The following is a 23,051-nucleotide window of genomic DNA, read 5'->3' on the forward strand; positions in this document are numbered from 1 at the left end:
AATGCCTACAGCCGCTATCTGGAAGCAACAAAAATCTTTTCAGACCTAGACTACTAACAAATGACTAGTAAAAATTTCCACTACTGTAATCACAATAATACTAACTTATTTGATCCTACACATCTTAAAATATCATTGACTTACTAATAGTTGGACCAGTTTTTAGAGAATAAACACCTCATCTCACACCCTCAAAACTGATTCAGAAATAGGCATGCTTCCACAAGAAGTAGCTGACTATGTGCTTGGAAATAACACATCCATTTTCTGGCCTAGAACTCTTAACTATAAACAAATTATTTCATCCTACATCAGCAAGCAATGAACACATCTGCTCTCTAATCAAAAATTAATATAACTGCTTCATGCAAATGCAGAAATAACCAACCAGCAAAATGAAAAAAGTAATTTTTGGCGGGGGGGGGGGGGGGGGGGGAGAAGGGGGCTGAAAGTAAAGAATTATATTCTTCATTTTAATTTTTCACCAAATACCAAAACACTTCACTAAATGACCAGCACTGGAAAAGTTGTTTAACTTGAAATATTTACTCATGAACAACATTTAGAAAACAAAATATTTAGAAAGCACAAGATAGTTTTACCAGACTTTGAGGAGAGTAAGAGTTTACAGCACTGGAGCTGCCTGTTCCTGATGCCATCTGGGTGCTGTGCTGAGAATTTGTGAATACTAAGGCTTGGCCAAAGGTCTGCTGCTGAGAAGACTCAAATGAGTTGCCTTCAGTCTCTTGGGTAGATGTCACCGGCTTTTGAAGCAGTGTCACCAAATCAATGCTGTAAGACAAAGTGAAACTTGGCTGGAATGAGTGAACAGTGATGAAACTTCAGTGACACTGGGGAAAGCACTAACAATACTAAGGCTGCCATCCCAGCAACAATTATTACTGATTAGCAGTCTTTTCAGATGCTTTTTGTCTACCATACGAGAGAGAGAGAAGGGATCTTTTTGCCACTAAGTAACAAACAAAAAAATCCCACCCCAATTTGAGCAGATGAACTAAAACATTTTCTAACAATCTGAGGGACATCCACTGGAGAATAGAACAAAAAACACATGAATATACTACCTTTAAGAAAGAAAGAAATATAAATTATACACAATGTGACACCATGCCTCATGCAAATCACATCCATATTATATAGAAAATTTTGCTACAGTACAGCAGTATCAGGACTTTTGGAATCATTAGCCTATCTAGTTTTCAGATCTCATGCTATCCAACTACCAAAGCGTTCACTATACTTTAATGTGCTCCTCAGGAACATGAAGCTAATGGAAGCACCTGATTCCACAACATGACCAGAAAGGCATTTGAAGACAAAGGCAGGCAAAGGAAGGCAGAAACTTGACCTATTTTTGGTTCTTGATCTTAACCCTCTATCATCAGTAAAGGCTTGTAACTGTGATGTTCACCAGGGAATTCACCTTTTTGTCAATGCAAGCTTTCATTTAATCATCCAAAGCATCTGCCAAAGCATGACATTCCAAACACTTCATCTACAAAGATAGGCTTTCCCACTTTCTGGACACTAAAGCCAGAGCTTCTCTTTCAACAGCAAAAAAATTTTTCTTCCCAGCTACTTTTCTTCCTGTCTGCCAGCAGTCTTGATGCAGAGGATGTGTTATGCTCACACATTTGGTAAGTTTGTCTCCACTTTCACAGTCAGAAATAAGTAACTCAGGAACTCACAGAAACAACAATTTTCAAGCAGGGCTTTTTCAATTTTTAGATGAGTTTGACCAATCTCTGAGAGAGTTTTTATTCAATATTTTATGTGTGCAAGCTAATATTGCCTAATCAAGAAGAAGGTTTTTAAAGTATAGGGAAAACATGGAAGAAGAGCTTACCTTTGCCCAGGAGTCACATGATTTTCAGCTGGAACAGAAGATGCAGTGAAGACTTTTGTTTCAGAAAGCTGAAAAAGAGATGGAGTAAGAATCTCATATGCTCACATTTCCCTCCTGCAACATCTGCATAAATTCCATTTTGGTCATGCACTTTCAATATAAAAGTAAAGTCAAACTACCATTACAAACAGCTACTCTGAAGCTCTGCTTAAAAAGACAAAAACATGTAGTCAAACTTCAGTAAAATCTTTGCCACAGAATCAAGTACCTATTTAATTAGAGGGCTGGGTTAGGATATTTGATCTACTGACAACACACACCAGCATAGAATTGTACACCAATGTAATACATCAGCTTGGGAAACAGTTTAACTGAAACACACCAGTAGAAAGTAATTAATGTGACAGCCATTCTACCATCAACGTGCAGACAATTTATGACACTACAGAGCAACTCTGACAAATCTTATTGCACAAGGTAACACATTGCACTGCTCCCACTCATTCCATGTATCCTTGCATCTGACATTTCAGCTGCCACCACCAGCAGATGCAGGTAAGCACAGGTAAGTTCAGTGAACCAGCATTCATGGCTCCTTCTTGGCAGCTGTTAGGAGAGGCAATAACGTCTTTAACTGAGTGCTCTGAGAGCTGAGAAACTGTGATAAAATGAGAGCCATGCTGACACTCATGTAACAAGTGAGACCACCCACAGAGGACAGCTGCACTGTTTTCACTATGCTGTTACAATACAAAGAGATACTCGCACAGGCACCTGGGGAAGTGGAGCTGGTTGGGACCTTGGAGGAAAAGAAGAGGTTGTTTTTTTGCCATGTGGTTGGATTTTTTAAATACTTTTTGTTGTTTAAAAAGTAGTTGTTGAACAGGTACAACTTCCTAGGCTAATTTGATTCTATTGACAGGAATACTTGCAAATCAGAATAGATCTTAAGCCAGTACAAGTTAGGTTTAGCAAGACAGAGCTAGGCATGTACAATGTTTGTATTTTAAATTTACTTTTCACAAAATCATCCTTAATTCCTTTAGTAGCCTTGTCTTTGACTAAAGAATAACTGACCTATTCAAAGAACACCTTTCAAATGTGCCATTTGATACAGCTCTTCTAGAAATTATACATTTTTAACTGCATACATCTCTAGCAGTTAAAGGACACCACAGACATGAGCCGATTTCATTTGCCATCCCACAGGCAGCTCTACTAAGAGCATGTGATTCCTGAACATGCACATCTGATAGGGGTCTCCTTGATTTAAGAAGGACACAGAAGAGCTGACTGGGAGCAAATCACCACTCAGAGGCAGAGCAGAGATATCTCACATACTCTCCCAGCACTCTGTCACAAGGAGCACATGAGACCATGAACAAATCAGCCTAATACAGTTCCTCCCTCCATTTCTTACCCTTCCCTTGCTGCCAACACAAAGTACTTTAATCCCTCATTTCTGGATCACTTGTCCTGAGATGAATGCTGACAGCCCACAACTCTGTGTACTGACCAAAACAAAGAAAGAACATTCCACTTAAGTACATTTCAGTTAAAAAGGCTTTCCTCTATTGTCCAGCACTTTCTGAATCATGTGTTTTATTTTAGAGCAATGTGTACTGTACTTTCTGGGGTACTATGATATTCCTGCATTACATGGCACAAGGAGGTCAACTAATAGCACAAGCAGCACTCTATGGTCTGCAATCCCTTGGTTAAATATTAAATTCTTTGTAATGTCAACAGTTTCTTATACTCACATAACCAAGAAAAGACTAATCAGGGACAAACACTGATGAACCCCAAAAATTCAGCAGATTGAGGAGACTGAGGATGTTTGTGACAATGCAAATGCATGCTTGATGTGTGAGAGAAAAAATGCTCTCTATAGATGAACCAGCATGCAAACAGCAGTCTCCAGCTACCAGCTCAGTTACACTAAGATTTACACTACAACCTGTGGCAAACTCACTGCCAAAAGGTCCAATCAAGCACTTAATTCAGTACTCTGCAGGGATTATGGCATTTGTCAAAACACATATTTCGTGCTGTGGCAGCTGAAAAGTTTTATTACAGATGTACTTAGTATTTCTCAGAAGTAGTATTTTCAGCTCCAAATCAAGCCATTATGCTTGCTGCACACTACACTCACAAATCTTTCACTGAGGCTCTGGCATTTTCCCAGAACTGAATGAATGGTTGTGAGCCATTTGTCGGTGCTGGCCTCACAGGGGTATGTCCTCCATCTGCAGTGATATGCCCATGCTTCCCAGCTCCTGTTTCTAGGATAAAATCATTCTCCAATCACCAAACAGACAATGCACTTGACAACTAGCTATCAGCTCCTAAAGGAGTATAAGAATAGTGAGGAGAAGAGGAAAATATACTCAAGCATCCTCACAGAAACTCAACATCAACAAATCAGAAATTTTAAAAAAAGCTTATTACTGTTTTGGTATGATGCAGTGAGGGTAAAAAATTAAAACAACTTCTCATGCTGCTTCCGGGTAAAGAAACCACTTCCAGCAAAACACTTTTTTTTTTCCCTTTTCCTTTTTTGAAAATGAATGTTGTTGTGGTTTCAAATAATAACAGAAAATGTTCATCATTATTCACTTTCCAGCAATTTGTATTTATTCTATTTCTTTCCTTTGGAATAGTTGCTGTAGTTAAACTTTACTTTCTTTTAAGAGCAAAACCCAGAGCCACCTAAAGTACCTCAATATTTGTCTAGTCCTTCATTGTTAATACCCTGAATATCCCTTTAACAAAACACAATCTCTTATTTTCACTGCAAGCACTTTCCATTCTATTTAACAGCACCTTGACAACCTATTATACTTGCTTAATACTCACTGCAAAAGATAAGGACCAGACAGGACTATTAGGTCACAAAGACCTAATTCTTCTTGGGTCAAACAATGTTAAATTTTACTGACTTGCTCATAACTTGTATCTGACTAGAGAACACCACATTTAAACAGAAATATTCTTTAGTAAAACACCTGGTCTTTCCCTCAGACAGTAAATTGATCAGCTTCCTTGGTTCTTTTAATCAATAGTCATGCCACTAGAACTGTTTGTTACGCACTTAAATGCATGGATCCATTTTCCAGACACAGGTTCATACTACACCTTTGCTACACTAAAACCAGAGTCGATCATATGCTCCTAAAGTAACCCTTTCAGATTCCCAAAACTAAGATCTCCCTTCTCAAGGATCTTTGATCAGATATTTTCAGCTATTATACACAATTTTTCATCTGTAAAAGTAATGAGAAATTTGGTTTGGTACTTATGAATCAAGTTCAGGACTATCCACATACATAAACATAACTCAAGAATGACTAAGAGATGGGGAAGAGTGCCAACAGGCAAAAATACTACAATAGAAGCTTTTTTAATACAGCATCAGCTCATGCTGAGCTGTTCTTTTTTTCATCATCCACTACATTCCTGGCAACTTTTGAGTTGCTGCTTTCTAAACACCAGGCCCTTGTTCTGAAGGTGTGTCTTTATTCCTATAAAGCAAATGGATACTTGGCTATATTAAAGTATTTTTCACTGGAATAGCTCAAATATTGCAGAAGTCCAAATCTTGCCACATGACTGGCTCACTTTCAAAGGCTATTCCAATATATTTTGTATTTGAAACCATTTTATTAAGCAATTATTTTAGTTTTACTTCCCAATCATTGATCGAGGCACTAGATGGCATCTGGCCTCAGATTGGGAGGACTAATAGCCTTCCTACAAAAGCCCACATTCAATAAGGGTCCTTCTGTAACAGATCTGCCAAAATTTTCTAGGCAGATTTCAATACACTAAAATGTTTTGCAATAGAATGCAATTATTTTTAGAACAAAAGGTATAACATATTTTTCCCTTTTATTTTTTGGCGCATGTTTTGGGCTAATGTATCTGCATCTTGACATTTTGTCGACTCTTTCTGAATATTAGCAGACCAATAACTTTCTCCTAGGCTATAGGGATTTTTCCAGGATCCAAAATTAATAAAAACTAACAACGGGCTAGAGATTTCAAAATTCATTTGCAAATTATTCAGCTCTAGTAACTAATTAAAACAAATTCTATCTGTAGTCAGCATTGCTCAACACCCGTCCCTTACAACAAGCGCTTCATTGTACCAGCATCAAACAGGGGTGAGAACAGCTCATAGAATTCCACTGTTCTTAGCCCTTAGTCCACCTCTAGCACACACTCAGGAAACTAAAGACAGGTTTAAAATATGTCAGCTTTTGATGACATTAACTGATACAGAAAACCTAGGAATTTAAGAATTTCTTTCAATTCTCTCAAAAGATACATCCCTATCATTAGGTAAGGATGGAGCTTCCATATCTGTTACATAAAGCATTCACGCATTTCCAGGACAAACACTGACATTCCACCTCACAGGAGGAGGCAAGAGGGATGACTTATTTTCACTCTACTGAAAATAAACTTGAAATAATGGATTACTTCAAATATTTAGTTTTTGAAAACAACACAAACTCTGGAGAGAATAAATAATCAATTGGTATATCCAGCCAGTTGCACTTACATCTTCATTCCAGTCTTCTGCTGTCCATTCTTCTATTGAGTTCTTCCATGCTCCTATTATAATAGGGGAAGGAAAGAAAGTTACAAGTTAAAGGCATAACACTGTGTTTCAATCCTTCTGCTTTTCAAGCAATCCCATTTTCATTATCAGTGGAACACAAAGCAAGGAGATGGAGGTTGGAAACATATTTGGAAACATGGTTGTAAGCTCTAGGAAACTGGTCTGCAGAATTAAAATTCTGGGAGGGAAACACCACCACTCCTTCCCCCTGCCCCTGACTTTTGATCTTTGCCACTATGGTACCAGACTCAATTTGCATGAACGCACATCTGCACCCAGTGATTAATCCCAAACATTGGAAGAACTTCCTCTTATGGGTCCAACAGCAGTGAGAGGTTACTCAACCCTCACATAGGATCCTCCAGATTCACACACAAATTAATACAGAACAAAACACAACCACCAACACCTGCTCCAAGACCCACAATCCTACTTTCAACACATTCAATTTCAAGACCCAAGCTATGCCTGTGAAGACTACTTTCCAACCTGCTAATTCACTCAGAGTAGCACAACTCTAATTCCTTCCCCTGAGAGAGCAACTTATTTTAGAACACAAGCAATTCTTATGATGGTAGCAGGACAATCTTTAAATTTCCACTGTAGCTAAAAAATGCTTCCTGTAACTGGAGGCAGACTGGGTTTGGCAAACTCTGGAGGACAGTGAAGCACGCAGAAATAGGAAAACCACAGAAACCAAATCTATGGATGCAAAATTTGAATCCCTTCCATAGGAAACAGCAGGTACACACATGTAAGAACAATAAAGGGACTGAAGGCCTTGACCACCAGCAGCAGTACAGTGAAGATTATTCCAACAACAACCAGAGCCTTTGTGTAAACTGTGCAACCACGAGCAAAGAAAACACCAGCACCAAAGGTAGCACCGCCAGCACCCTGGATCAAGTACAAAGCAAAGAGACTGCTGCTTCAATCATCTCCTTTCATTTAACCAGGAATTGGTCTGTTTCTGATTAATTCAGAAACAAGCACCCCAAAAACACCATCAAAGCCAGCTGGTACTAATGCCAGAACTGCACTGGTGCTTCCTCTTGTACCCCACGACACCAGAGTGGGTTTTGGCAGAGGAGGGTTGAGCGGCGCCAGTCCTGCCAGGCAAAAGGGCTGACCATGGAGGTAATGCACAGTGGGGGGAAGAGAGGGGAACTATACCTTGGAATCCAAAATTATTTGGCAGGTCCTGAGCAAGGGAACATCCACTCTGTGTGGGCTCTGTGGAGCAATATAGAGTTGCCTGAAACATCTCATGCTCACATTTTAGCAAATGGCTCCTTACCCAGGGTTGATGTTTTTATTAATAACCATACCCTATAGCAAAACTACTACAATGCTTCAAATTTCTAGAGTAATCCACACATTTCAACAGAAATTTTGAAAAGGAGGAAAAGCCCAATTATCTCCCATAAGCCAGTGCCAAGGTCTGTCTCTAGAAGACAAGTTTTGCACTGACACCTGAACACTAAAACAGAGCTCAAAGTCTGATAAAATAAAGACTAGAAGAGCTCAGGTACCTCAAGTCAGACTCTTGTGTATTTTCCACCACCTTTGTGAGACCAAACCTACTCGAAATAATACTTGTGATGTTTTCCTCACACTAAACTTAAACAACTGTCTGTTGTTTTCTCTTATAAAGCTAGTCCTGAGGGTTTACTCTTTTAAATACTGTGTACAGCCTCTCACCCTTTTATTAGTTTATCCAAGCTGCCAAGTTTATTAGTGTCATTTACTAACACTTTCCCTTCCCAACTCAATCATTCCACTCTCAGTTATTTCAGTACTCTTCTCTGCACAAAATTCAGTTTCTGAATGTCTTTCTCCTATTGATCTGATCTAAGTCAGATTTTGCCACAGGCCCATAGATTTCTTTTTAGTCCAAAATCCACCCTGGCATTACTGCAACTCATTCATCCTCTTCCCAATCTTTCCCCCAAGCTTTGCAAAGCATTACAATTCAGGAGTTTTCTGTTTTCCATCAAAATTATGTTTTGCATTTTCTAAGATCCTTATCATACAAGCTTCAACCTAGGTGGCTATTTGTAACCCTTTCCTCTTTTTCTTTGTTAAAAGTTCAGTTTAGAAAGTTATCAGGCCAATAAAAACAGCATACATATTTTGATGAATCTTCAGCTATGTTCCTCCAATTATCCTCTCTCCGTGTCACATTCTTTAATTTTTACCATTTCTTTGAACAGTCATTGATATTAACCCCAAAATAAATTTAACTTGTTCTATGCCAAACTTATGTACTAGTTCTTTCCTTCTGGATTTGCATTCTAGAAAGACTTGAAGGCTTCCTTAAAATGTTCCTTCAGATTTTAACAGCAGATATTGAAAAAAGAAACCAAACACAAAACCCCCAGAAAACAAAAACCCAAACACCAACTTCCTTGTACCCTCCAAGGAACACAACTGTCCCTCTTGAGAGTTACTCTTTAATTTATTTCTTATTTCTAGTCATTCTTCAGTTTCAGAGTAATTTAAGGCTGTTTACAACTAAGGTAACAAAGGAAGTTTTTCCATGAAACTTAAACTCTATCAAAGTAGTGACATGAGTAAATTACCAGAACACAAGGCCATTTTTACAACAAACTTTTGAGAAGTGAGCACCTCTAACACAATTTATGTTTAAGAACTGCTGTGATTTGCACTCATTTTCTCCCACTGCCCTGTACATTACAAAAAATGTGAGAGAAAAGATGCTGCTCAAGTTTATTTCTTTTTGGAGGAAGCTAGTAATTTTGTTTCTCTTCATCTACCCCTTCCCTTTGCCTTTCCTCTGTATATTATTTCTATATAAATTAGAATGCAGGAAAATTGATGCTGCATTATTTGGAATACAATTAGATATAATGTTATGAACTATTAAAGACTTGCCCTTCAGTCTGTATTTCAGCCAACACTAAATTTTACCTTCACAGAACCAGCTGGCTTTTCTACTGGATTACACAATGGTGCACTTAGAAAGGCTATTCAAGCTATCATGATGCCTTTGGCATCTGCAATAATTCAGGACATGAGGTTCTAGAGCACTTTCAGAGTACACATGACAGAAATTGCATTTTGGAAACAAACATTATATTTATTTTTATGAAAATACTGATTTCCCCAGCAGTGGCTAAAGAAAGAAATACTTAGTACATAACTCAGAATATCACAAAGAGTTTATATTGGTATAATGTCTCCAGAAAATATTTTGGTAAGCAAGGATATCTTATCTCTCTAAGTTACCCAGTTACTGCTTCTTTAATGTAACTGCAGATTAAAGATACTAGGTTTTCAAGTAGATAGCAGAAGTTAATATTTTTTACCTTCTTTTGAGATTAAATAAGAAATGGGACTGGATAACGAGGAGTAAATAGAGCAATTTCCTTCCTGTCCTTCCTGTATAAACTCTTACCTGACGTCTATAAAGTCCACTGCAAGCTTTACAGTTTTGCATACACATATATGTGTTCCCACATTCAAAACTTTAGCTGACCCCCCATTGGGAACTTAACTGGGTCATTGATTTGTAATTAACAATGCATCATGTGAATTTAGGAGGAGGAACCTAAAAATTAATATTTGGGATTAACAAGTCAATTCATGCTCAACTTTATGCAAACTACTTCCAGCCCCATACCTTGTCTGACACTGTCCTCCCCAGCACAGCTTCCATGTTCCTTCCCAGCAGTCTCTTCTGCTGTAAAATTACCACCCCAGCTGCAGCTTCCTTTAAAAACCCTCAAGATGCTTTCCATCAAAAGGCTGAAAGTGCTACCCACTTGGACAACTGATGCTTCAATTTTAAAGCCTGTTCTTTCTGAAGTTATTCCTTTTGCCCAGAGACTTCTTTCAGACATTCCTAGAGCTTGCCTACAACACCATAAAAGAAAGCATTCTTTAGAGAGACATTGTTGTTTTGTCACTTATTGTACCTTTTTCATTTGAAAGCAAATTAAGATTAGCAACAAAAAGGTACTTAACACCCAACAAGAACATTCACATTTACCTAGTTTACTTTCATTTTCTGCCAACCAAGCAATTTTGCAGGAACTACCTCACAATGACACCCCCTCATTCACACCTCAAAGATTCATTCATCTGACAAGGCCAGTGAAAATTCTCCAATGCCTTCTCACACATTCTTCCTATAATGCTTCCCAAATTTCCATGCATGCATTAAGCTGTGTTATTGAAGTCCAGTGCAGTTGTTGGTGACGTGCACAGCAAATATGCGCTTGACATCCAAACAGAAATTCCACACATCAAAACTCTGAATTTCCACCACTCTGTCAGCAGCACACCTCTCATGATGACACATTCATACTGTTAGAGGGATGTTTACCTACACCAAACTACTCTTATTCCTAGATTTCTTCCATTACTTAACACTGAGAATGAAGGACAAGGAGGCTCTGCCTCTGCTGTGACAGAGGCACATGGGGGCTACTCTGAGTTAGCAGGGAGGGTCTCAGAACACTTGAGTTCATTTTGGAAGTAGAGCACAAGTCATAAGTAAGCTATATCCTTACACCTGCATCAGCAGAAACAAACCAGTGATGCTCTACCTCTGCTCCAATCTCCTAATACCTTTCTTGCAGATGTTTCTTTATTTAGTTAACCTTATAGCTTCTGCAATGCTTGTGAGAACACCCCCTGCCCCTTGCTAACAGGTAGCAAACAATAACGTAAGAATCTCCAAAGGAGTTTTCAAAACATTAGGTATCTTCTTATTTGAAAAACTAATGTGAGTGAAAACAAAAGGTGTATTTCTGTTTGTGCTACAGCACCAAGTCATTTAAGCAATGCCTTAGAGAGATACCAATTTGGCAATAATGCTTCCATTAACAACCACTAATATACTCAAAGCCACTCTTCCACACTGGTTGAGAAGTCAATCAGAGTGACAAGACAGCTGCTTAATAAGCCTCCCTAAAATTTGAGCCTGTTGTTGTCTTCTCTAGTTAAGTGGAAAATGGCTTGTAAGACATTTAGAAAGCTGCATCTCAGTGGCTCACAGTAGAGCTCAACAGAGCACACTGTGCCCTTCAGGATCAGCTTCCACACTTGGCACAGGAGTCAATAAAAAAATCACCAGAGTAGGCTTTACCAATGAAGAGATCAGAAGAGTTACCCATTGCTGCAGTTAAAAGAAAAACATTCAATGGCTCCCAAGCGAGGACAAAAACATATATGACTTTCTCCATTCTAACACATGGTTTACTTTGCCTTCATCTTCTATCACAGAACACAGGAAGCAGCAAGGTATCCTATTTTTCCCATCACAGATAAGCAGGCCACCCTCATTTCTGAATCGCCATGAGACCACTGCCAAATGATTCCTTTCCAAACTATGTCAGTCTCTGGCCTTTAGCTGGAAGTGTGTACTTCTCACTTGAAACTTCATACAGAAACACACATCTGCCTTGATCTTCAGACAGGTCAATGGCTTTTTGGCTTCAATTCAAGTGACTACTTGTGCTTTAGTTAATAATTTTCCTCTTCAGAAGTCGCAGATCTTGGAACTCTCCTCCATCCAGAGACTCGCATCCTTACATTTCTGCATTGTGCAGATAGGGCTTCCAAAGCCATCCCAGTGTCACTGAGTGAATTCATACTTGTAAACTCTTTTTCTTCTTAGATATTCATATCACGGGCCTAAAGCCTGTGGACCAATCAGTTCTAGGAGGACTTATGCTCCTTAACTGCATTCAGTGAGATCTTAAGCAGTATTAAGATATCTAAACACTTCTTTATATACAAGGTTCTTCCAGTGACTCTTCAAATTCCTTTGTCCCCCAAGGGTTTATTGGTACTATAACAAAAGAATTTCAAAATGCCTCTCCTCATTCTCACCAGAGACACAGGCTCTGCACAACAGCAGAGCTAAACTTAAAAATCATCTAGTATCTGTGTCACAAAAGATGTATACAAATTTTCAGAAGTGAACACTAACAGAATGGTTATTTTAGCTGTAATATGCTACAGGTCTTCATTCCAATCCTTCCACTTCTTGAAGCATCTTACCAGTTCCATCATCTGCATCATTCTGACCAGTCTCCCAGATCTCTGACTTTGTCCCAAAGCCATCAGTGGCAGAAGACTCCGTATAGTCTGCAGGATTAAATGTCCTAGAGTTTTGAAAGTTAAGAAATGGAAGAGAACACATGGGTCATTCAGTGAGCATAAGTGTCATAATTTTTAGCTGAAGTTGTATTAGACTTAACATCTTGATTTCCACATAAGTTATCTTGACAGCTTTTACTTAAAAAAAATCTTCTATGAGCAGACAGAGATAAAAAGGGAGAAAAGAGAATAAGAGAAAAAAGTGAAGAGACTGGTAAACAAAATTCCTGTAGAGACACTGAACCAAATAAATTCCTGAAAAACCACTTAACAGCTTCCCAATTTCTTCCAGTGTTATAAAGCATTAGTTTATACACACAACAATATGACTCTCTCAACAGATAAGTTTTCCAGCAGGTAGCTGACTGATAAGTGACCAGTATCATGTCCTTTCAGAGCACCAGTAAGATTATTTCAAAGTGCTCTGCTCACACTAATGCCAAAAATACACAGATGCAGCTAAAATGTGGAAAAGCATTATTGAAGAAAAAACCTCTTTCAACTCATCATCTGCAGGTATGAACAACAAGAATTATTAGAGAAGTAGAACATTACTCCAGTTCATCATATTACTGATGTTGCATGAAGTGTCATTAAAGGCAAACACTGAGTGAAAGCAGTGGAGGCTACATTTCTATAAGCCAAGTTATTCCAACAAAATTGAGAGCAAATTTTTAAGCTGCTGAATAACTTCCTCTGAATCTGTTTTAAGGTCCATATGAGTCCAAACAGCTAAAGCATGAGACCTCAAAAACAGAACCAAGTTTAGAATTGCTACTTTCAAGTTTTAAATATGTTCACTGCACATTCTACATTACACTGAAATGAATCTGGTTTAAAATTTACCTAAGACTATATGTAGCACACAACTTTCAGACTCCAAGGCACTATGTGGCCGCTACTGATAGCAGGTATGTCTCTGCAAGTTCAAGATACTAACAATGAATAGACATACATTAGGATTCTATAGGTGTGCCTAGTTAGAAACACTAGTTTAAGACCAAAATAGTCTATTCATCACCTAAGAGATTTTTCAATTTTTGCATCTATATTGGTTTATCAAACATATAGAAATATCCATACATACAGTGGCAACATTGTCAATAAATATTGCCACTGTGTTTGATCCTTGTCAAAATCTGTGCTCTGCATGTTTCTTACCCCATGCCTTGGGCTGAAAACCTCCCCGCTCCTCTCCCTCTGCCACGTCCAAACCCTAGGAGAGAAAACACCATTTAACAGCAACAGCAGAGGAACCACCAGTAACTAGTCTGTCACATTAAAGAATGCCACAGTTGAACAAAACTACCATAGTTTAAGTTAAATATAATTTACTTCCCAAATTCCCACACCAAATTTGCTTCCCTAACACACTCAAATAAGCCTTGGTTCATCTAAGACCCAACATTTCAGTAGGATATTCAATTATCTGCCATCTTTTCTGTGTCTCATGAAGTAGCACGCAGTGCCATTAAAAGAAATTACCTAAAGACTCATCCCAAACACTGCTACTGCCAACTTATTAGGCATTGTTCAAAATTTTGTTTGGATTGTTTCATTCTTGCCTAAGATGCTCTAAAATCCCAGCCTCCCTGAGTATCCTGATCTCCCAAGCAATTCTCTGTCACTCCTTATCTGGGAGGAAAAAGTTGAAAAACTCCATTTTTTTCCTTCTCTGACACTGATCACCTGTCCACGCTCCTGTGCTTTTGCCAATCTCTGAATCACACATTCCTTCTGCCTCACCCTTCATCACAGTTCCTGACAGGAAAATACCTAAATCATCTTCCTTGTTATCATCCACTAAAATGTTCATTTGTTTTAACAAAAACAAGTATTTGTTTTCTCAAATTTGATTACCAGCCCTAGCTTATGAGCTTCTTGATACAATTAATAGCTTAATTTTTGCACACAGTATATTGTCAATAAGGCATGAAAATTTTTGTGCTATTCAAGAATACACAAAGCAAACATCTACAAAAAGCGTTACTAAATATTTCTTATATGCAATATATTTCTGCATAGATTACCTTCCTCACTTCTTCAGGGTTTTATGTAAGGCTTACCTAGTTTGTTCAAGTTTTTTTGAGGAGGAGTGAGAATATTATTTTGTATTACAAGAACAAAAGGAGGTCAAGAGCTGCACTCAGAGAACAAAACCATGTTTATTTTAATGACAAAATTATGTCGCAATTGTAAGTCACCAAGCAACTGCAAGTTTATCAGAGCACACAAAAATGATAATCCTAAATCACCAAAGCACTGATGCCCATAGACCAGAACTACCCATGATGGGATGTTCAAAGTTGGATCAGAATTACTTCTTACTTTCAGGAGACCACACAAACTGAGAAATAGCAGTACCTCCAGGACATGGTAACACCAGTTTATCAAACTTCTACTTTAATGACTTTCTGTCTCTTGCTCTCACCACTCCCCTTACCCGAGATCACTGTTTTAGTGACAAAATACATTTCTGGACCTACTTTTTCAAGATTTTTTAGAGGCATCAAAGCAGAGAAAAGATTCCCATCTAGCAACACACAGGATTTTGCTGGGATAAGAACATAGAATAGCATAAGTTTGACTCTGATCAGCTCTGTTATGTCTACATTATCTTGCCTTCGTTGCTCTCTTTTCACAACTGGCTGGAGAGAAGGCAGACAGAGGTTATGAAAGAAGCAACAACTGCTGCAACCTGGCATTTGCCACCCTTCTTTACTGAGCCCATGTGTTTTTTGCCACAAACAACAGTGCCCCACACCCCACTGTACCCAACTGCCACCAACTTGTCCACTGAACCTTCTTGCTCAGCCTACCTACTCTTTTGCTATCCTCTGCCAAAATCAGAGCACTCTGGATTACCTTTCTGTCCAGTAAGGTTTCTTAAGAGAAGAACCAGCTACACAAGTTTACCTGGGGATATGGTAGGGGCCATCATGTAATAAAATTACTTTCAATTGCTATCAATAGAGCATTAAACACTATTTACAGAAATTTTGCAGAAGCAAGATCAACAGTTTTCTGACAGCATGAGGTACAAATCCAACTGGGAGCTGCAAAACACAGAAACAGTCAACCAGAAACAGTTTTGAGTGAGACAGACATAAGGTACAGAGAGATAACTGAAATAGTTGTCATGAAAGAAGAAACAGATTTTACAAGAGGAGGTAAGTCACCCCAGTATCTCAAGTGCAAAGGCCTGAAGAAACAACCTTAGCACACTAAAGAGAAGGTGATGTTTTAGCAAGTCAGGCATACATGCCCATAATGGGCACAACAAACTACTGACTAAAAACATTAATAAGCAACAGTTTTACAAATTGCAAAAAAGAAAAAATGCTGCTCCTGATGTTCCATGCGCAGTCTTCGACTACTAGCCAGCAAAGCATTTTTTTATACCAGATCACTTTAAAAGATAATTCTGAATTTGAATTTCAAGTGGATTCCTTTAACTTCTTAATGCTATGTCTACACTTTCAGTCAAAACTGGAATTAAGTTTTATCAACAAACACAAAAGAACCTTTCTAATAAAGGCAAAAGGGAGTACCAAATTACTAAATTCAAAGTTAGAAAACACATGAAAAACTCACTCAAAATATGGGACAGTGAATGTTCACCACTGCAATATCATCTAACTCAGACACAGGATTTCATACATCATGGTCACTAGTGCAAGATGCCAATGGAAAAGGATAATATTCTCTTTGACACCACCAGGCCACTAGTAAAATCCTTAAATTTTCATGTCAAGAAATTCTCATGCTACTTCTCTCAGTTGTCAAAATTTAAAAATGGCCTTAAAACAGAAGGTACAGTCTTTTAAGACAAAGAAGTTAGTCACAAAACAACTGTGAACGCCTACAGGATATCTACAAACTTTTTATGCTTTTTAACATGACTAAAGAGTCAGTGAGCAGATAAAGCTTTCAGAATTCACAGCAGGAAACCAAATACTAAGCATGCAATCCCACAGTAATTTAAACCCGTTTAAATTAGAACTGCTGCAATTGTGGTCTTTCTCACCAGTGATCATAAGCTCTGCTCTTTTGTGCATGGACAGTTTTGCACTTTCCAGTGACTGAGCACTGAACAACTACCAGGAAACAGTATTTGTTCACTTTTGGATCAGTTCTCCAAACCAGCTGCCACCTCGATAAATGCCAGAAAACCAGTACACCAAGCCACCAAAAAACCCTGCTGTCTACAGTAACCATGTTGCCTGCCTCTTCTTTTTTGGGAGAGTTAGTTGGCCTGTCACCTACCACCTCACACTTTCCAAGTCCCTTAACTTCCAGGAGGATCTGCTCCAGGATCTTGCCAGGCACAGATGTGAGACTGCCTGACCTCTAGTTCCCCAGGTCTGCCTTCCTTCCCTTTTTAAAACAGAGGTTATGCTTCCCTTTTTTCATCAGTGGGAACTCAAATATGATGGATGGTAGCTTAGCCACTTCCTCTTCCACTTCCCTGGGGACCCACAGATGTATCTTGTCAGGCCCCATGGACATGTGCACTTTCAGATTCCTCAAAGAGTCTCAAACCTGATCCTCTCCTAAAGTGGATGGTTATTCTCCCAGCCCCTGCCTTTACCTTCTGTAATTCATGTGGTTGGAAATTCATGTGTGGGAAAAGACCAAGGCAAAAAAAGCCATTAAGTGCCTCCAGCTTCTCCATATCCCAGTTAGCCAGGACTCCCATTTTCCTACAGAGAGGGTCCAAATTTTCCCTTGTCTTCCTTTTATCACCAACAATACAACTTTAGGATTCCCAACCAGAACCCTAGCTGCTCAGACAATCTCACCTCTCTCTTCCTCCCACGCTACATTTATTTGCTTCCTCCTTCTCCGGGCTTTGTTTTTGTGTTTGAATTTGTCCAGGAGTTCCTTTTCATCCATGCAGTTGGGGAAGTTTTGTCCTTCTTTTGGTTGGAATGCACTACTCCCAAAATTGGAAGAAGGAATCCTTACATATTAACATGCTTTCCTGGGCCCCACTTCCCTCTGGGGTTCTATCCCATGGCACTCTACCAAGCAGATCCTGGGAGAGGCCAAAGCCTGCTCTCCTGAAGGCCACGGCAGTGAGCCTGTTGTGTGTCCTCATCACTGTACCAAAGATCTCAACCTCCACCATTTCACAGTCACTGCAGCCCAGGCTGCCCTTGACTTTCACATTCCTCACCAGCCCCACAAGCCCTAGGCTGCAAACACACATTGCCAGCTCCTGACAGCTTTTCATCTGTAAGAAGCCCAAAGTCCTTCTCTGCAGGGCTGCTCTCAAAGGGGTTCTTCTCCCCAGTCTGTATTTTTGCCTGGGATTGCTCTGACCCGAGTGCAGCATCTTGAACTTCATCTTGTTAAACATCATGAGATTCCCATGGGCCCACTCCTCAAGCTTGTCCAGGTTTCTTCAGATGACACCCCATCCTTCAGGTGCGTCAATTGCACTTCTCAGCCTAGTATCATCTGCAAATTTGCCGAGGGTGCACTCAATCTCAATCTGTCAGTGATAACGATATTAATTTAAGAGCAACATTCCACAATAGAGCCCTGAGGGACATGACCTGTCAGCAGGTTCCATCTGGACACAGAACCATTGAATGCATCCAACTAACTGGATGAAGTCAATTCTTTATCCACCAAAAAGTTCACCTTCAAATCCCTCTCTCTCTAATGTAAGATAAGGATGTCATGTATGACCATGTCAAAGGCCTTACAGAAATCCAGATAGATGATGCCAGCCCTTCCTCGTTGACTGTTATGATCACTCCATCACAGAAGGACACCGGATTGGTCAGGCACAACTTGCCCTTTATGAAGCCAGGATAACCAAAGACACTCATCCCCTTCCCGACAGATGGAACACATCAGTCCCCAGAAGACCAGGTTTCTCAAAGAGAGTCCTCCGGTCTAAGAAGTGAAGTCCCCTTGCTGTGGCACAAGGCCTATAATCACCTGCTGATTCTCCAAATACAACTGGCCCTTTTGACCCCCTTTGTTTTTGACTGGAAGGATGGATGAAAAAAACTACCTGCAAAAACTAGCTGCTGCAGAGTGTCTTACGGTCAAACCCAGGGCTCTGTAATCCCCCTTGATGCTGTTCAGACTGCTCCTGGCTGTACCCCTTGTGCCTCCATGAAACATCAGCAGGAAGTAGCAGTCAGTGGACTGCAAGAAGCCTGGTAGTCTCGGTGACATCCCTGATAAGAGCCCCTGGTAAGCAGCACACCTCTCTAGAAAGCACAACATGTCACCAAAGGAGTGCCCCTGTACCTCTCAGAGGAACCTCCTACAACTGTCAACTGCTGCCTTACTCTTTGCACTTTTCTTCTGAATGAATTCTAGAAAGGTCAGCACTTATATATAGCCCAGGCAGGTGGCAAGTTTTTCTGTTTTCACTAAAACCTACTAGGCGCTCAAAACACTCATCACAACCACTTCTCCACTCTGGTACCATCCATGCGTGGCAAGAATTGCTCTCCACATTCACACCATTTCTTCCCCCAAAGAAAATGCACACTTCATGGCAGTACAAGAAAGGTGTGTAAAAGCACAACTCAGATGGGACTAGCCCATTAAATTAACAACCTATTCTGCAGAAAATCACATCTGCTGAGCTTCTAGACCTAAATCCTTCCACTGCAACACAGGTGCTTTTTACTTAAAAATTCAGATTTTCAGGGTTTAAATTAGAGGAAGTTACTTCAAGGTTAAGAAATGGCCTGAAGAACAGCTGCAAGAAAAAGGAAATGAAGGCTGGAAGGGCAAGCAACACTCTAAATTTGTGCTTATTTCTGACTACACAGCAAGTGACCTGCCTCATCTCTGCTCTGGCAGTGCCATCCTCCCAGCAGAACCTAGTTGACAGAGGCTTATTAATCCTTCAGAGATAAGGAGGTAAAGTGCAGAAACTTTATATTCTAGGTACTCCATATTACCAGAACAAACACCCAAGTTGGATTTAATAATTCAAATTACTTTTGTCTTTATTAGTCACCATAAAGCAAGAAGCAATTAATCAGTTTTATATACTGCATTTACTCTAGAAAGCATTTTTACAATTCATGCTGAAAATCTTCAACTCTAAAATTACATTTAAAGGAAAACAGGTGACTTGTTACATCTAAACTATGATAATCTCAAAAAAAAGTACACGACAGTTTCTTAACTAATGCAGAATGAGGCACAGCAAAACTAAGCAAACTTCAAATTCTGACTTCCAGAAGGTCTGGTCCACATTCACATTTTATAAAAAAACATCATTCTCCTTAGTTCTGGCAAAAATAATCCAAGACATATCCTGTGCCAACTGGGCGAAGCTTTTAAACACAGCGAATGTTTATACAAGCAGTTCTGGATACAGAAATTCAATTTGTTCAAGGATAGTATACTTTTTATGTTAAAAACAATGAAAAGCGATCAAGAATACAAACTGGATTATAATCAGATATCTATGAGAGTGATAAGTTATTTTATTTTCCTATATAGCTGGCAGACAAAACAAGAGCTGGAATTAAAACACAGCAATTTTCCTTTCATTTTTATATCTGTTTTGTAAGAAAAAGTCCCTGGCAGAACCCACATTTATGGAATGCTCATGTTGTTCTGGAATAACAAAGTAAAGAGATAAACAGAAGCGCAAGCAACAAATCTATCTTGCCTTTGCAAACCAGGAGAATTACTATACCTGAGTCTATAACAACTTCTATGTTGAATCAAAAAAAAGGCCTGAAAGCCCACCTACCTGTTATTCCTTTATAAGCCATGGTCAATTAGATATCCAGGGAAGAGCACATGAACTGAAATCACAGTGTAGTTTCTTTGGATGTTTTCCTGATCTTCAACTATTTGTGGCTTTGACTTCCTTAGTCAAAAATAATTTACATACAACAAAATCTTTGGTGGTTTTTCTTTTTCTTGACCGTGGTTCTTTTTTAGGATGCAATTTCCAAGTCTTTTTATGTATACATTTCCTGCACCACATTATCTTACTGAAAGGAGTTCCTTAGATTCACTTCATGTATGAAGAACCAACTCTTTAAGTTCATCTTGAAGCTGTAACCTGCTGATCTCATTTAATATTCTCTCTACTGCATACTTGCTTGGCATGATCAACTGATGCCCCCACAGAAGTTTAACAGAGCTCTACCATACATGCACACAGACCTCTCTTGCAGGCAGAAAAATCCTACACTACTTGTTCCCTACACCCCATAACTGCAGACTTCCCAGTACCTTCAAAAGCCTTCTAGCTCTACACCCCTTTTTTTTTCTCTCTGCATCCTTTTCAATATGAAGAAGAGGAACTGGGAGAATCAGACCTGCACTTAAAATTGAAGATGCAAGAACCCTAAAAACAACAGCTTAAAAATAACCTGGGCTTGTAGTTTGTCAACTTGTACACAACACTGCAGGTGATTAAAATACAAATAAGAAAATGTTTCTATAGCTGATAATCCTAACACATAACCATCTGCCTCCTTAGTTTCTTCAGGAGATTCCATTCTAAACAGTCACAAATCCTTGCTAAACTGACAAATATAATCACTTGGATACAATTACTACTCATTACCATTACAGTGTTTCTTACATTTAAATTAGGTTAATGCAAGAAATTTGGTTCTAAAAGGAAGCACAGATGAGAAGGCATCTTAAAACAAGATATTCCCTGACTTCAATACAAAGTCTACACTCTTAGTTTAACAAGCAAAGATTTAGCTTAGAGCAATTACAGCTGAGACGTGTCCTGTTACACATGCTGTGATATATTTTTACATTCTGTTAATCAGTCAATAATTTGTATATGCTTCAAATCCCTGACGCCCTGCATACCACCACACAGTGGTGTTTACACTCTGTTTACCTACTACCCTTTGAAGTTACAAGGAATATGACATGGTCATTAATGGAAGATCTACTGTCAGATTAAACTAGTGCCTTACACACCAAATGTGAAATATTCAGTATAAAGGTTTTTCCCTCTCAGTGAACAGCACACTATCACCTCTGCGTCAATCCCGTTTTAGCTATTTTCAGTTGCTTATCATTTTTTAAAATTATGTTTTTATACTGTGAAGGAGTAATACATATGATGGCCCAGCAAATCTCCTAGAAGGTAGCCAGTAAGATAACTCCTGCCTGAGAAGGTAGCTTAAAATAGAGTGTGTTGTTCAGATAATTAACTGACCCCTTATTTCATATCCAGTGCCTAAATTTCTACACACACACTGCATGAAACATTTCTAAAAATGGGTTCTGTGGTGACTACCAGCAATCTGTTTACTTTCAGCTGAAGTGTGTTATCTCTCATTTCACTATTCTGTGTAACAGAAAAGAAAGACTACAGAATAAATTGGCAGGAAGCTTTTTATTATTATTATTTCTACTAATATCCAAAGAAAGAAGGCCGCGTATCCCTGAAATTATAAGAACCGAATTACACAGATTTCTAAAACTTCCTGAGGATTTCAAGGGTTTGCACTGTAAAATTAATCAGGTACTTCCTACCATGGAATACACACACTTGTAATATAACGATCCTGTAATTGGCCAACAGGTTTATGACAGACACTTCATTAATATACTTTGCTCACAGTACAGTCTAAAATATTTAGGAGAGACATATAGTAATACTGTGTACACAAAGCCAGTGAATAGAAACTCTATTTTTCTATTAGAAACTCAGTTTCTATTTCTTCAGTTAGACAGGTCATTTTGATCTGATTATGAAGTTTGAGATATACTATATTCATCTAGAAAGCTACAGTTTTGACAACAAAAGCAGTGTATGGTTTGTGAGGTTAAAGCAAAAACCACTGCATTTGAAATTAATATCTAAAATTTACTGAACCATTTTTAAAAAGTCCTACTTTTATAATTATAATTTGAAAATAAAGGATTATTTTATAAAATAAGTAACTGCAAGACTCACATTCTACCTACTGAAAGTGTAAACTGTTAACATACCAAAAATCATAGCTGTGACCTATACCACACCTTGTCCTGCAGAGCTACTTTTCTGCACACACCATTGGGTTTTTGCTGATTCACAGGCACTCTCACACACAAACCTTTGGAAGTTACTTCTTTGCATCTTTGTACACCTTCAAGATGCAGATCTGGAGACAATGAAGCTGGATGCGCCTGTCTCTGAATGCCTTGTTACCCGACATTCCAAAGACAAAGGAGTCCTTTGAAGGCAGAATTTTTCTTGAGTCAGACAGTACTTACAGAGTACATTAGTTCTGCTATACATTTCGTCAACTTATTTAATACACTCGTCCACCCATAATCTGCACCATACGTGGATTATTTATTTTCATTCCTCTGACTTTAAGGATAAACAAGCCTCTATCCACTGCAACCAGTGAAAATCCAATTCAAATACATATCACCTGATTCCACATCCAATCCATTTTCCCACCTCTTCTA

The 23,051-nt window shown here is 38.8% G+C and overlaps 1 protein-coding gene across 13 annotated transcripts in view; it reads right to left on the minus strand.

Moving 5' to 3' along the window:
* Positions 1-23,051, minus strand: part of LOC134432322 (ubiquitin-associated protein 2-like) — a 227,664-nt gene that overhangs the window by 170,427 nt on the left and 34,186 nt on the right. For 12 of the 13 annotated variants that reach the window (XM_063180906.1, XM_063180907.1, XM_063180905.1 and 9 more), the window contains exons 7-11: positions 13,785-13,839; positions 12,525-12,628; positions 6,435-6,487; positions 1,868-1,935; positions 603-792 (exon numbers count right to left, since the gene is read on the minus strand). In XM_063180906.1, the coding sequence (XP_063036976.1) occupies positions 603-792; positions 1,868-1,935; positions 6,435-6,487; positions 12,525-12,628; positions 13,785-13,839 (470 nt within the window). The remainder of the gene's footprint in view (positions 1-602; positions 793-1,867; positions 1,936-6,434; positions 6,488-12,524; positions 12,629-13,784; positions 13,840-23,051) is intronic. The other variant, XM_063180916.1, reaches the window with a different exon arrangement.

Source organism: Melospiza melodia, chromosome Z (genome assembly GCF_035770615.1).
Source record: "Melospiza melodia melodia isolate bMelMel2 chromosome Z, bMelMel2.pri, whole genome shotgun sequence".
Lineage (NCBI taxonomy): Eukaryota > Metazoa > Chordata > Aves > Passeriformes > Passerellidae > Melospiza > Melospiza melodia.